Below are 15,549 nucleotides of genomic sequence, written 5' to 3'. Positions count from 1 at the left end.
TCAACACTTCTGGGGCTTGTGCCATTCATGTGATACACTCTGTTGTGCAGTTCAAGCCTTTTGCTCAGTATAATTAAGCAGTTCATATTCATAACAAACCAGATAACATGAAGTCAGCGAAAGTGCTGTGCAAGTAAACAAGGTCTAGTAAGTCTTAGAGTTCCCAACTGACTAAGAGCGAATCTGTGTTTATATAAATTGCTTTGCAATAGCCTGCAATATTGATTCATGGGTGACCATGTTGAAATATTGATGAGTTATTTATGTTGATGTTGGATTTGTGTCGCAGATCAAGTCTTGAATTAAATTATATTATGTGCAGTATCATTTATACTATTTGTGTATTTTAATATGGTGTAGTAATCCATGACATACATTATTGTACTTTTAAAGTCACACAATTATTAGCAGAATAAGTAGATGGCGTTTTTAGCCATTTTCAACCTATGGAACGTAGATTGTTATACATTTGGGAAGAAATGTAAATATTAACACTAGCATTGATGCGTTTCATCAACGTGCAGCCATATAATTTAGTTTACAGTTTAAAAAAACATGTGCAGCCGCCTTTAATACACAATAAAGCTGGTGGTTTCCAATGTGACGTTACAAGATTTACCAGCAGGTGACAGTATTCCTCCTGTGCTGGCCTCATGTTGACAGGTTCACAGAAAGACAACATATAGCGTTTGACCCGAGTAAGACTCTACAACTTAACAACCTCCCTGTGAACCATCAGGAAATACAATGAAAATCACATGATTTGTATTCTGCAAACCCAACACAGAAATGCTCAATGTGAATGCAATTAAATGCCTTTTCCCACCATCAGAGATAACAAACAATAATTCTTATCTTGTCGGTTACTGTTAGAAATCTTTCCAGGGAAACTGCAGATTAACAATTTCAGGGTGCATGCAATTTAATTGATTTTACATTCATATTTGAACAATGTAACTAGACTAAATGCAATACATCATAATAAGAAAAAAAGGAGGCATAGTAACAATCGCTTGTTGCAGCCTCATGTGTAGAAATGAATGTGTGCCAATTAGTAGATGTAATACCTTCAGTCTATAATTGTTGGTGAGATGTAAACAAAGATGCTCATTTCCTTCAGGCCAAGAAGAAGAAGAAGAAACAGCTTTCCCACCAACAGGCTGAGTGTAACAATGGGGATGTCTGGGAGTCAATGTGTGACTAAAGCAAGAGAGAATTACAGCCAGATCAACTTGAGATGCAATTAATTGGCTGCTGAGCTGCACAGTACATGTTTGGACAGTGGCCAATGGTTTTCATTGAATGTAGAGATGTGACAAAACATTTAAACAAAAATGGGACATTTAAATGGAAGACAATCTGAATTTTCATCTGACCTTGTTCAATATGTGTTTTCCCTGAACCACATGCCCTGTGCTACCTAATATTTTGTAACACTTTGGTTCCTCTGGAGCCAACCAAATGACTATGGATGTTGAGGAGATGACAAATGAATTCCTTTGTTTACCTGGAAAGAGCTAATTTCACCAACTCGCTAAATGCAAAAATACTAAGAAACTGAGGGGAAAAAAAGAAGAAAACGAGATCAATAAAAAAAATCGAATGTATATGAAAAGGATGCAGTGCAACATGCTGTTGAACATGGAGGTGCCAGACGTAGCTTGAACCTGAAAATGTAACACATTATTCTGTCTGACAGCTTTCAGATACATTTAAAACTGTGTGAAGGGAGGTTTCGCTGTACTGTCACCTTCATATTTTCAGTATTGAGAAGAAACCAAAAATATCCCCATGCTTTGTTCAGTGCCCAAAACAAACCTGATCAATAGATAAGGTCCCCAAAAATATTTTAAAATGTGTTTTTAAAACTACATATATCCCTAATATTACGGTACATGTTTGATCTCATGATTTTGAATGTAGTTACATGCAACATTATGTTCACTACACTCAAATTGGCAATGACGTGAGCAGCGAATCAAAGCTAAACGATTCTTGCTATGAAGATTATTACATATTTGAAAACTCCACACGAAATCTTAAATGGATATTTTTCCTTCCCAATTTTACTTCCTGCTTTGCTTGCACATACTGTCTGTCTGTATTTATAGTGCGTTAAAAAACAGAGTGATCAAAAATAAGAAAATGTGATTTTTCTTTTTTAATCCCAGTTTGCAGCACCCTCCGATTAGCCACTGAGAATCAGTTGCCGTATACATCCGCTTTTCTAATGTCTGCCAGGCAAAACAGGCACCTTAATAACTGTGGTTACTGTTGGGCAATCAGAGCATTCATTAACATCATAGTTAATTGACTTCATATTCTCTCAGGAGTAAATTTTAAATCTAAATTAATTAAATTTCCATGCGTCTTCCTGATTATATGATGAAGAGATCATACATAACTGTTAACTAAAAAGACAGATACTGTAGATTGACAATAAAAAAAAAGAAACTGGTCACATTGTGCTGGCACGTGGACGTGGTTCAGTGACTGGGCTGTCCTAACAACTCCATTTGTTGTTGAAAACTTGCCTTCACATCAAGAATATTGTTGTTTTTTCTTCACGGCTTCCATCAGGCAGTGCATTTATTCAGTGTGGTCTTGAAATGCTTGATGTACCCTTTGACAGAACCCCCAGTAGACATGTAAGAACATAATTTGCTCATCATAATGGACAAATCGGGGCCATGCCAGCTTCAATCTCTGTCATCTGTTGTGTGATGGTTCCTCTGTTCTGGGGGTCATTTGGCATGCAGGAATATTAAAAGCAACATCACAGGAAATGGTGTAGACAGCATTTATATAATGTGTAAGTTCAAAAATATCTTCAAATTATGCAGAAAGGGCCATTAAGCACTGCCAACCACCACAGGCCATTTTATTTCTATTAAGCTGTTGTGGTGTTTGACAGTAGCATTTTTATACATTCTTCCCCTCTTGTATCTTTTCTAATCATGCAACAGAGTGGCAAATGACTAGAAAGAGTACTTTTCCTGTCAACATTTATCCAAAATGCATTGCAATCCAGTACATCTCGACATTAAAGTAACAGTCACTCTTTCATCCAGCTTTTAACCAATTTCCGTCGAAAGGCAGAACCCCCCTTTTAGCCAGATAATGATAAGCGTGCAGTGCATCCCACCGAGAACAGCTTAGCAAATACTGCCTTCTCCCTTCTGCTGCGGTTCCACTCATAGTAATATACTAGTGTTGTCTGCTGGCTCTTGCTGACATTAACGAGATATGCCTTTCAAATATCATGGCCTTTGGGACTGGGTCAGAGTTGCTATTTATAGAAGGTCAAGACTTCATGATAGTTTGGCAAGAGTGATAACTGAGAATAGAGCGAGTTTTAGTCGCTATGCTGCAGCTGCTTTTGTGTCTGTTATTGCTGCAGGCTCTCGAACAGATGTGATCTACATAGACTCTGAATTGCTGGTTTATAACTAGTACCGCTGCTTACAGTACTTATGAAGTGATACAGTAGCATAGAAATATTAAACGTTGCAATACTGCTGTTGGGGTTTCAGAGCAGGTCCTTATCAAGTGTGGATTGTTAAAACACAATAAGCCCTGTAACTTGCTTCTAAAGCAGAAACTTATAAATATATCCCATCATACAATATGAGAATTAGCAGATTTGTGAAGTGCTTTGCTTTTTAGGTGCAACAAAATAAATCTAATGTATTGTGACCATCTGCTGTCCATGGCTCCCCCTGCCAACTATGGGGAGAAAAAAATAATTTAGCCACTGTAGCTGCCAAATATTGTCACCAGCACATGTTCCTTTGTACAATATCAGAAAATGCTTTCCACATGTGGGCAGTGGAGTAATTATATCATACAAAATATAACTAGAAAAAGACAATAATCCGTTTCTAAGTCATGTTATTATTTTCACGATGAAAATGAATCGTGTCACATGAAGTATGTAGCAGTAAAAGACAAGCATGACCCAGAATACAAAGAGAAAAGGCATTTTCTAAATGGGAAGATTCAAATTGTTTGTACTGCTTTGATCAGGTTGACTGAAAAATAATCAGTGATTTATTGGTTTTAACAGGTGTAAATCAAAGAAGAAAACTGAAAGGTTATTATATATGGATGTGCTGTACATGACATCATCATCCTTTTGGGTTGCCATGTAGTGCTGCCAATCTTATATTTGGGCCCCTTAGTTAATCATGTGTCACATAATTGAAAAGTTACAACCTCTATCCTCAACGTATGCCCCACCCTTTACCTAATATATCCACTACGCTCCACCCTCTCCTTAATATTCATAGCTGTGCCTTTAAAATGCTGAACCTGAGCCTGTGGTGTGTGCGCCTCTCTTGCTGTCTGGGCCTGGTGGCGTGTGTCACTGTTTCCCTTCTGCCAGAGTCAGAGAGCCCTGAGCCGCTACAACTAGTGCCACCATGTCGAAACCCTTGTCCGACCATGAGAGAAAGAAACAGATTTCAGTGCGAGGCCTCGCCGGCGTCGAAAACATTTCAGCGTTGAAGCAAGATTTCAACAGACATCTTCACTTTACGCTGGTCAAGGACAGAAATGTGGCGACCAGAAGGGATTACTTCTTTGCTCTCGCCCACACTGTGCGGGAGCACTTGATTGGCAGGTGGATCAGAACCCAGCAGCACTACTATGAGAAAGATCCCAAAGTAAGTCACAACAACATCAAGATGTATATAGAGTATAATAATGTTATAATTTGTGTGCTATTATTTTAATGACACAAAATGGCATAAACAGTATCATATCTTGTATTTGTGAAAAGATAACTACAATACTACATTTACTACAGTTTGCCCCACACACACGACACAGTGGAAAACCGGCTCACATGTAAGAAAGTCTGTTTCATTGTGCTCTCAGCACTTTGTGCTATAACTTGAATCTTTCACCGCGTCATGAAATAACTTTTGCACATTACGCACACATTGAACAAAAAAGCCATGAATGCTTTTCATAAAAGCAAGAGATTTATATTCTTCCACTGTACTCCCAGCAGCCTGAAGTGAGTGTAAGGTCATGGCATTTAAACTTCATCAGGGCTTCTTAGCACTCTGCTGGTATGCTACCGTTCTTATAGTGTGTTGAAACGTTAAACCTCTCCATGACCTTCCGTTCCCATCCTGTCTGACCATAAAGCACATATCCCTTACTTGTGTCATCTGAGCACACGCCTGGAAGGGCATCGGAGTTCATAGATAGTCTATCAGAGAAGCTATGTCTCAGCCACTGCAGTGTTATTAACGACCAGCTACAGAAAGAACCTTAAAACAACAATAGGAAGCTTATGAATGGAAGAATAAAGCCCCCATTATTCTTAGAAAATATCTCACAAAACTGTGTAATCACTATAGAGGTTTCAGAGGCAGAGTACAAATTGTATTTACTTAGCAGGAGAAAAATGTCCTTGCAAGATCATTAATAACTGAATAAAGAGGAGGATTTTTCCTTTTTTAACATGGGAAGAAAATGTCCCCCTCATCTCGGATTACCCAAGTTTAAGTTCCAAGCCCTCACGTATTGATCTCAGTAGGGAGTCATTTACTTCTCACATTAAGCTAGTTTTCAGACACTGTCTAATTAGATGTTGGTGGGCTGCAACCTCTCACTCAAAAAATGTCTGAGCTCCCAACTTTTATCATCTTGTTTCGGTGCTCTAGACTGAAAAGTCAAAGGTAAATCCCTTAAAGGTCAAAACAGAAACCTTGAGGAGGGAGGAAATCTAAGTTTAGGCTGGAGTTTTGTGTTGCATGTAAGATTGCATACTACAAAGTCACTGTTACAGCAACTTTATTGTTGACAATGGAAATATGCATTATTTGGGGTAAAACAAATAGCTAATCAGCTTAATGAGATGAAACTAGCCTTGAAGTCCCTATATATATGTATATAGTCATATATAGTTCAAGAGATACAGGTAGCTACTCAGTATTATGGCTCTGTCAGTCGTATTCATTATTATTCAACACATCTACTGTATCTGTACCACTTCCCTCTTGACTTGAACTCCGTAATGAAAGGGTATCAGGCTCAGGCTGACCTTTACAGCGACCTCTACAGGAGCTATTTTTGCCCGGGCCAAAATGTTGGTGTTATGTAACACCTAAAGCAATCTGTCCCCTAGTCCCTTCCCTTCACTCCTCTTCTCTCCTCCCCAGCCTCAGCCTGTGCCTGCCCCCTCCATGTCAGAGGAGAAGAAAAAAAAGAAAAAAAAACTAAATGGCAAAGGCTAACCACAGACTCGCATATTTCCCTGCACCCCCAACCATGAAGCGAAATAATTAAACTTAGTCTGGAGTGGATGTTATTGTGACTATTGGCATATGATTTCACAGATTTGTACCCGTCATGTTACTGTTAAGACTTTTCTGTAATACTAATCAGACAATGACACTCTGTTCATCCAGTTTGGTTATCTCGCCCCTTCTTCCCAAACTGTAGCGCGTGTACTACATCTCCCTTGAGTTCTACATGGGCCGCACCCTCCAAAACACCATGGTGAACCTCGCGCTGGAGAACGCCTGTGATGAGGCCATGTACCAGGTGAGACAAAGACACTCTATCGATTGCCCTTTCAACGGTGAGATTTCATTTTCCAACCGTAAAAGGGGCATCATCTCATTAGTCCAGGATGTGTTCTGTTGTTCTATAGTTGGGACTGGACATGGAGGAACTGCAAGACATGGAGGAAGACGCTGGTTTGGGAAATGGTGGCCTGGGGCGTCTTGCTGGTGAACATCTTTTAATCTTTTAACCCTGCCGACTGACTTAAATAATGCACTGTTTTATATAAGAGACCGATGTTGATTAATTTTTTTCATGTGCTCTGTCTGGTTTTCAGCCTGTTTCCTTGACTCCATGGCTTCACTGGGTCTGGCTGCCTATGGTTACGGTATTCGCTATGAATTTGGTATCTTCAATCAAAAAATTGTCAACGGCTGGCAGGTTAGAAATAAAAAAACGGATGTAAAACATTGTCGTCTTGTTTCAGTGAGCAAGAATAGCTGCTTCTGTTTCTTTTCACCTTACATCACCTGCACCATTACCATGTCCTATTATTTTCTGTCCGGCTCAGCTCAAAAGCCACGAATGAGTGTTTTTCCCTTCATTATGAATGTCTGTCATTATCCAGGTTGAGGAGGCTGATGATTGGCTGCGCTTTGGCAACCCCTGGGAGAAAGCACGCCCCGAGTACATGCGTCCAGTGCACTTCTATGGCAGGACCGAGCATCACTCCGATGGTGTCAAATGGGTTGACACACAGGTGAAAACATTATTTTATGAAAAATAAATATGAATTGTAATTGAGGTTTTTCCAAGTGAGGTGATTTTTTGATTTGGGTCTTTTCCTTTGTTGGTGTTGACAGGTAGTGCTGGCTTTGCCATATGACACCCCTATCCCTGGCTACAGAAACAACATTGTCAACACCATGAGACTGTGGTCAGCGAAGGCTCCTTGCGAGTTTAACCTAAAAGACTGTAGGTGTTCAAACGTTTTCAATCAAGCGACAGCTGACAAATGAGCTTGAACGAATGGAGTTTGCTTTTCCCCCTTACAGTCAATGTTGGTGGCTACATTCAGGCCGTTTTGGACAGAAACTTGGCTGAGAACATCTCCCGTGTGCTGTATCCCAACGACAATGTAGGTGAACAATATGACTATTGTACCTTTTAATCCATCAGAACTGCACAAGGATGGCCATGCAAACCTGGATTAGAGGAAGAAATAAGAAACGTTAAACATTATGGGAGCTGTGGACAGTATGGCAACTGTATGACTGCATGGCTCATCTTAAGTCAGATGGATTTCCATAATTTGGACCCCGACTAGTATCCTATGTCTGCAGCCAGAGCCACAGTGGGCTCTTTTAGCTTCCTCTGAAGCCGCCTTTTATAGTCGGCAAAGAGCTGCCCACCGTGTGCTGACTCAATAAAGGCTCAAGAAGAAGGATTTTGGAGATAACCATCTAGCTCCACCACGCATGTCAGCTCTGGTCATTTATGTCTATAGTAAGAGCAGAAACATGGTGGACCTGACAGCACAGCTTTGTTTGAATTCAGTCCAGTCAGTGATACAATGCTGTTCTATCATATTGTGTATTTTAACATTATTTTAAACACTGAGCAAATTAGTGGATTTCCTGATAAGGACACCCCTTTTCCTCAGGAACCACGCCATGTTTAATCTTATTATTGGTTTACAACAATGTCTCTCGGCTGATGGTCAACGAGGAGTTTAATCACAAGTTTGTCTTCAAGAAGCAGACTTTTAAATGTGTCCTGTCGAAGCTAATCCACATTGTTCGAGTAGACCACAGTTACTTTCTTCCTCAAACTTCTGCCAATTATACGATACAATGACATCAACAGTGAGCTACTTGGCAAACAGCCTATCAAATTGCAGCAGGACAACAGGCAATCAAGACTGTACCATCTCTATCTTCTCTAAGGTGCCATCCGGGGCCAACCACATTAATTGCAGGGCAAGGCTTCGGGCAAGCGCATTGTTGTTTTCCCACACTTGCCAAATAGCGGCCTCGATCTCGAGCCAAACGCCATTAAAACTATACTTTATCCGGACACTGACCAGACATTGTAAATAATACTAAATTACACCAACAAAGGGTTTTTATGTCATGTCTTTTGCCAGCAGGTGGGGTAAGGTAATAGCTTAGCTGTCTTGTTTTTGTTTACATCTATATATTTATCATTGATAAAGAAAACATTGTCTCCAACTCTTCAGTGGTCACCTCTACTTAGGTGGCTAAATGATAGATAAATAAAATAAGAAAAAGAAAACAACCAACTGTATATGGGTGTTTGATGTTATACAAAAGGGATTTTGCATGTTAAAACACACTATATTTTAGACACAGAGCCACTGCTGCTTATGTCTTGTTACCTTTAGTTTGGGTAACCACTTTTAAGATTCTAGTTGTCCATTAAAACCACGTCACGGAAATGCAAAATGCTATGTTTAATGAATAAAAAAAAAAGATTCATGTTTGCCCGCAGAACAGAAACAGAACTAATGTGTGTCTATATCCTCAGTTCTTTGAAGGAAAGGAGCTCCGTCTGAAGCAGGAATACTTTGTGGTCTCTGCCACCCTGCAAGACATCATCCGTCGTTTCAAGGTCTCTAAGTTTGGCTCCAGGGAGATTGTTCGCACAGACTTCAGCAAACTGCCTGACAAGGTGAAGCAAAAGAAAATTAACAAAATACTTTATGTCAAAAATGAAAAGATTCCCCTCCGATGTTCTCTCTGTGCTTTTCTTGAATTGCCTCTGTCAGTGTTAAACAGGTTGTAGGCGTTGTATCTTACTGAAACGAACAGTACAAAAGCACTTCATGCCATATTCTAATTCTGTGTTGACATTTTTATTTTTATTTGCTGCATATTCAGGTCGCTATCCAGCTGAATGACACTCACCCAGCCATGGCTATTCCTGAGCTGATGAGGGTTCTGGTTGATGAGGAGAAACTCCAATGGGACATGGTGAGGAAAGAGCAACACTGGTGTAACAACAGAGCTTCGTGTTTCACGACCTCATAGCTTGATTTTTCAAATGTAGAACTTACTTCTGTTGCTCTGCTTCATGTTGCAGTGTTTTTGATTGGGGCATCCCCATTTTGGTGTAGTTCATAAACTATTTACCACCACCATTACTACAAAAAATGGTATATAGTACAATATTTACATGTATTTCCTTTTTGCTGGGGTTCAGGCATGGGACATCTGCGTGCGCACCTGTGCCTACACCAATCACACCGTCCTCCCAGAAGCTCTGGAGCGCTGGCCGGTCGACCTGTTTGCTCATCTGCTGCCTCGCCACCTGGAAATTGTCTATGAGATCAACCGTCGCCACCTGGAGGTTATTACTGCACATTGCAACTTGTTATCGTTTCCATAATGCACTGCATATGTATATTTATGGCAGCAGAGGGATCGCGCACTGTCAATATTGCCTGAGGTTAAATGCCATAGTGATAAAGTGATATAAGCTCTGCACTTTCATCAGCGTGGTTGAACACGAGGTAGGCTACGAGTTAGGGAAGTGGGATGATGTCAAAGCTCGGTGCAATCAAAACATGTGGGTGAGGACTACTTTTAAAGTGGGACCATCACAGAGAGAAATAAATTAAAAACAATATGAAATTAAAAACATGTGAGATTAAGCAGGCAGAAAAAATGAAGCACAGTAATTCAAATTCAGATATTAGATGTGATTATGAATAGATATCTTGCATAGTATATTCTTGCCTCTGTGAAAAAGATAATGAACACATTAAAAGATTAGCATGAGGACCTAAATGTCGGAAGTCAAAGAACAACATGTCTTTATTAGCTTTTCATCGCAACATCTGTCAGAACTAAGTTACATGGCCTATGTTTCTGAATGGAAGGAGAACAATACTCAAACAATACACTGAATATAATATATTTACTTACATACTGATATAAATAGTCCTGTTGCTGCTCATTCGTATGATTTTAGATTGGCAATGTTGAATTACTTTGATGTATATGACAATATAAATCTCCAATTCAGCATGCAAAAACAAAAAAATACATTTGTACATCTGTGCCTCATGTTCTTTTAAACTTTTCAGAGAGTTGCTGCTAAGTTCCCTGGTGATAATGATCGTCTTAGCCGCATGTCCCTCATTGAGGAATGCGGACAGAAGAGGATCAACATGGCCCATTTGTGCATAGTGGGTTCCCATGCTGTCAACGGAGTGGCCCGTATTCACTCTGACATCCTCAAAGCTACTGTGTATGTCCGCTAAATACATATCTTATCCTGTAATACTCTGAAGTGGTAAATAACCAAAATACAGTACATGTATGTGTAGTATATGTTGTAGTATCTGTAAATCCCTCCATGCTTTCATGGGTTGCTGCATTGTGTATGTGTGTGCGCGCGCGCGTGTGTGTGTGTGTGTGTGTGTGTTCTGATATATGTGATGCTTCACTCTGCCTGCAGTTTCAAGGACTTCTATGAAATGGAGCCAGATAAGTTCCAAAACAAGACCAACGGCATCACTCCTCGCCGCTGGCTGGTCATGTGCAACCCTGGGCTGGCTGAGGTCATCGCCGAGGTCAGCTGTGTTTTAACGCGCGCAAGTCACACAAACAACATTGCCGGCTTATATATCTTTGATTTGCTTATTATTCCATTGCTGTTAACAGAGAATTGGTGAGGACTTCATTCGTGACCTCGACCAGCTGAAGGATCTCCTCAATTTTGTGAACGACGAAGCTTTCATTCGTGATGTTGCCAAAGTGAAGCAGGTGAAGTATTGTTTAGTCCTCAGTTTGCAGTTACAGTTTGGAGATACTTGTGAATAGATGATCAGGCTTTATTAATGCTGGCAATAGCACAAATCATCAGGTAATTATTGCCTTTTAATTATAACATGCAGAGATTATTTAACGATACACTGGACTTCTATCAGGCAGAGTCAACCTGCTGAGCTCTGTGATCAATGTCACAGCATCCATGAACAGATTTAGGTAGTCAGCATATATGAGAGTCAGGGACTTTGTCTTCTTTGACACACACCACATCTTATTTTCTTTTTTTAATGTTAATATCTGATAGCATTCATAATGTTGAACTTGTTGTCCTTTATGTAAAGAAAGTCAATGTTTTGATGAATTAGGAAAACAAGTTGAAGTTTGCTGTTCACTTGGAGGAACACTACAAGGTGAAGATCAACCCCAACTCCATGTTCGACCTTCAAGTCAAGAGGATCCACGAATACAAGAGGCAGCTGCTCAACTGTCTGCACATCATCACCTACTACAACCGTAAGCGCACATTCAAAATCCGCTGTGTGACACATTTTATTCTCTAATTTAAATACTGTGAGTTTTAAGATGGTTTCAGGGCAGATTGTGCGTGCGTGTGAGTGTGTGTATGTGTGTCTAAGACAAAAATGCACACACCCCAAACCTGTAATTTCTTTTATATCTCCGCCAGGCATAAAGAAGGAGCCCAACAAGCAGTGGACTCCAAGAACGGTGATGATTGGAGGAAAGGTTTGTATAGTTTAACGGCATGCAACTGGGCTTTAAAAACTTACCCAACCTCACAACTTAGGTTAAAATCATCTTTCTCCAACTGTTCCTCTCATGCAGGCTGCTCCCGGATATCACACTGCCAAGATGATTATCCGTCTGATCACAGCTATTGGTGAGGTGGTCAACAACGATCCCGTGGTCGGAGACCGTCTCAAAGTCATCTTTTTGGAGAACTACAGAGTCACATTGGCAGAGAGAGGTAATTTCCAAGTCACAGCCCTATCCCTGTGATCTTTCCCATCTCTTTATCTGCTCTCAGGCTTGTCATCCAGTTAGTTTCTTTATCTCCAATAACCCCAATCAGGCCTTTTTTATACACAGCATAAAACAAGAACAAAAAGCTTATTGGAGTCATCAACCCTCTACTTCTGTCTTGCAGTTATCCCCGCATCTGACCTGTCAGAGCAGATTTCCACAGCTGGCACCGAGGCCTCCGGCACCGGCAACATGAAGTTCATGTTGAACGGGGCTCTAACCATCGGTACCATGGACGGAGCAAATGTTGAGATGGCTGAGGAGGCCGGCGAGGGCAACATTTTCATCTTCGGCATGTTGGTGGACGACGTCGATGCACTTGACAAGAAAGGGTAAGGAAGGAACCATCATCAGTCCAGACTTTGCATCTACGTTCTCCTCGTGTACCTACAACACATTTAGTTATGTAGCTCATAAAATCACATCACCTTGTGATATTAGCTCTCCACCACATGTGTGTCCTGTTTGAGTGCTGTCAAGACCCCAAATATGTGTAATTGTAAAGTAAGGGGAGGTAAAAGGAGCAGATTCAAGAAAAAGATTCATCCCTGCCAGTATGTAATAGCACAGTGTGTTACTTGTTATTGGTGAAGTACCTCCTAAATAGTCAGTGAAGACATGTTGACATCAATGCAGCTCTGACAAGCTTTGAACTCCCTCACAAAGGTTTTCACCTCCACCAGACTCAACCTGATATTGTCCACTGGTGTGGCCTTTGGGAACCTGCTGATATTTCTGTACAGGCACTGGCTACTACGCCTTCATAAATGGGCCGGTTATTACAGCAACAAGCTTGTGCTTCTGTTTTTTCTGAATATGCATATCGTTTATTTTTTGGTCCCGCTTAGATACAACGCTCAAGAGTACTACAACCGCCTGCCTGAGCTGAAACAGGCTATTGACCAGATTGCTGGAGGCTTCTTTAGCCCAAAGCAGCCTGACCTGTTTAAAGAAATTGTCAACATGCTGATGAATCATGACAGGTAAAGACACATCTAACATTACCGGCCTGAGGCACACACACACACACACACACACACACACACACACACACACACACACACACACACACGCGCGTATACACACACAAATAAGAACGTGAATAAACTTGCATGCTGGCACATACAAATAAAGAGATAAAACAGTCTGTTGCATGCACACCAGCATTCAGTAGATGTAAGACTACACACACACACACATACACACCAGATGTATTTGCACCGCATTACATATCTGAGTTGATTGCATTTTTTTTCCCGCACAGATTTAAGGTCTTCGCTGATTATGAAGAATATATAAAATGCCAGGAGAAAGTCAATGCTCTTTACAAGGTATGTTCATTAAAAAGCTATATAAACCACACGGTTCCTAAATGTCTGTTATGCATTCATAGTAGGATTTTAATTAGTATGGGTATATTATGAGTATAACCATGGAAGAGGACTCAGGGCTACAAATCCCTTCACCTATTGATCATATTAATATTATGATTACTTAATCAATCATTTTCATCCTCACATCAGGACCCCAAGGAATGGACCAAGAAGGTGATCTACAACATTGCAGGATGTGGCAAGTTCTCCAGTGATCGCACCATTGCCCAGTACGCTCGAGAGATCTGGGGCGTGGAGCCCTCACTCGAGAAACTCCCCCCCCCTGATGACATGCAATAAACTGTCCACATGACGGCACCACACCCCAACTTTCCCCGCTTGTATCGCAACACGAACACCAGAAGAACCTACATGGTGGATCCTGTGCGTCTGGTTGAAGCCCCCACAAACCTGCGTCCAAAAGGCATTAGCATTGAATGTTTCCTCCATTACTGCATTGTGTCTCACACAAGCTCTTAGCTCTGGCTCAGTTTACATTCTTCACACCTGGAGATCCACCATAACCAGGTTACAGTGGATACAAGAGCATTGTGGTGAGCTTTGTGAATTAATCAGTGATATTTTTTATTTAAAAATACAAACTCTTGTATTTCCGCTCAGAACCATTCTGAATAAAATCTATCTTAAGCCTCTGTGACTTCTTCCAACTGATCACATCCCATTTCTGGGAAAACCAGACATTTCCAAGTAATTTCTTGAAGTATCATAGTGGAATAAATGTGAACACATATAATTTTCTTGCAAGGGTAACTATTGTCGGGTAATAATTGTATAAAACACTTTGATATTCAACAGTACATTGTATTAGGTGGAACTGATTGATTTTGCCAACGCTGCCAACAAATCCAATGACATTAACGCAGAAGCGAACCTACGGATATTTGCCCGTAACTGGGCTCATGACAGAGAGTGTGACATTGAATTTCAGGACTCTGTCTCTGCAGAGTACCACATCCCAGAATCAGGTTTGAGAAAAAGTAAAAGAAAATGTATAACTAGAATTATACACAGAAAAAACCTAACCCTAAAACTGAACTGAACGGTACATAGTGTCTTGAAGTACACTACAGCAGTCTTATCTGTAATTGAAAGGAATACCCACCTCTACATGTTTTGATGTGTGTGTGTGTGTGTGTGTGTGTGGCAGTTGACTGCTTTCAGATGATGAAGATCTGTAAAGGTGAAGAAAGGTTCTCAACATCTCCATAATCCTCAGATAGGTATATCAGATTGATATTAGCTGAAGTAAGACATCAAACGTTTTTATTATCTGTATGTCAGATACAGATATCATGTGGTTTTCCCCTCCTCTGAAATCATCTCGGCTTAGAAATGTTGAGTGTAGGCCGCTCAAATTCATCCTATTGGGAAGGGAATAAAAGTTAGCTATATAAAGTAAATATTGGGACAGAGCAGAGTTAAGTGGTGCAACACAAACAGGAAACAGAAAAGAGGCATACGAGTGTTTGATACAGCCCCCTGGATGACAACAGCTGCAGACCCAGTTCAGCAGCACACAGGACCTTGGCTGTGTGTCAGTGAAGGCAGCACTCCTCCTCACTGTGCTGGTGACGGGATGCAGCCAGAGGCAGTAAATCAGTCTGAATGTGTGTTATCACAGCAGCTCCTGACAACACGCTGGTGTTTTCTTGCAGTACACCGCCTCCACCCAGAGACTTCACACCAAAACAATCAATCCCAACATCACCGACTGCAGTGATTGTTTTACAGTTTATTAAATTACGCTTACAATGTGTATAGTTGCCACAGATGTTTACCAAGGTAATCATAATATGAAA

General features: G+C 40.6%; 1 protein-coding gene across 1 annotated transcript; it reads left to right on the top strand.

Annotated features, from left to right (window-relative positions):
- The first annotated feature begins 4,421 nt into the window (after window positions 1-4,421).
- pygma (phosphorylase, glycogen, muscle A) lies at window positions 4,422-14,029 on the top strand. The gene is made up of 20 exons (XM_034550117.1): window positions 4,422-4,664; window positions 6,457-6,558; window positions 6,668-6,746; window positions 6,857-6,960; window positions 7,148-7,279; window positions 7,383-7,494; window positions 7,575-7,657; window positions 9,067-9,210; window positions 9,420-9,512; window positions 9,742-9,888; window positions 10,628-10,791; window positions 11,002-11,116; window positions 11,208-11,309; window positions 11,681-11,828; window positions 12,001-12,059; window positions 12,159-12,300; window positions 12,481-12,688; window positions 13,205-13,339; window positions 13,621-13,687; window positions 13,880-14,029. The coding sequence occupies exons 1-20, from the start codon at window positions 4,422-4,424 to the stop codon at window positions 14,027-14,029; spliced, it is 2,529 nt and encodes an 842-aa protein (XP_034406008.1).
- The last annotated feature ends 1,520 nt before the right edge of the window (window positions 14,030-15,549 follow it).

The sequence above is a fragment of the Cyclopterus lumpus genome, chromosome 14, assembly GCF_009769545.1.
Source record: "Cyclopterus lumpus isolate fCycLum1 chromosome 14, fCycLum1.pri, whole genome shotgun sequence".
Lineage (NCBI taxonomy): Eukaryota > Metazoa > Chordata > Actinopteri > Perciformes > Cyclopteridae > Cyclopterus > Cyclopterus lumpus.
The sequence above is the reverse complement of the archived record's forward strand: the minus strand, read 5'-3'. Positions and strand labels throughout refer to the sequence as shown.

What these genes read in the sequence shown, in the direction of transcription:
- pygma (XM_034550117.1), top strand. Translation starts at nt 4,422, where the DNA reads ATGTCGAAACCCTTGTCCGACCATGAGAGAAAGAAACAGATTTCAGTG. An exon ending in TCAACCGTCGCCACCTGGAG is followed by an intron (nt 9,889 to 10,627) that starts GTTATTACTGCA and finishes TAAACTTTTCAG; the next exon opens with AGAGTTGCTGCTAAGTTCCC. An exon ending in AGTCACATTGGCAGAGAGAG is followed by an intron (nt 12,301 to 12,480) that starts GTAATTTCCAAG and finishes TCTGTCTTGCAG; the next exon opens with TTATCCCCGCATCTGACCTG.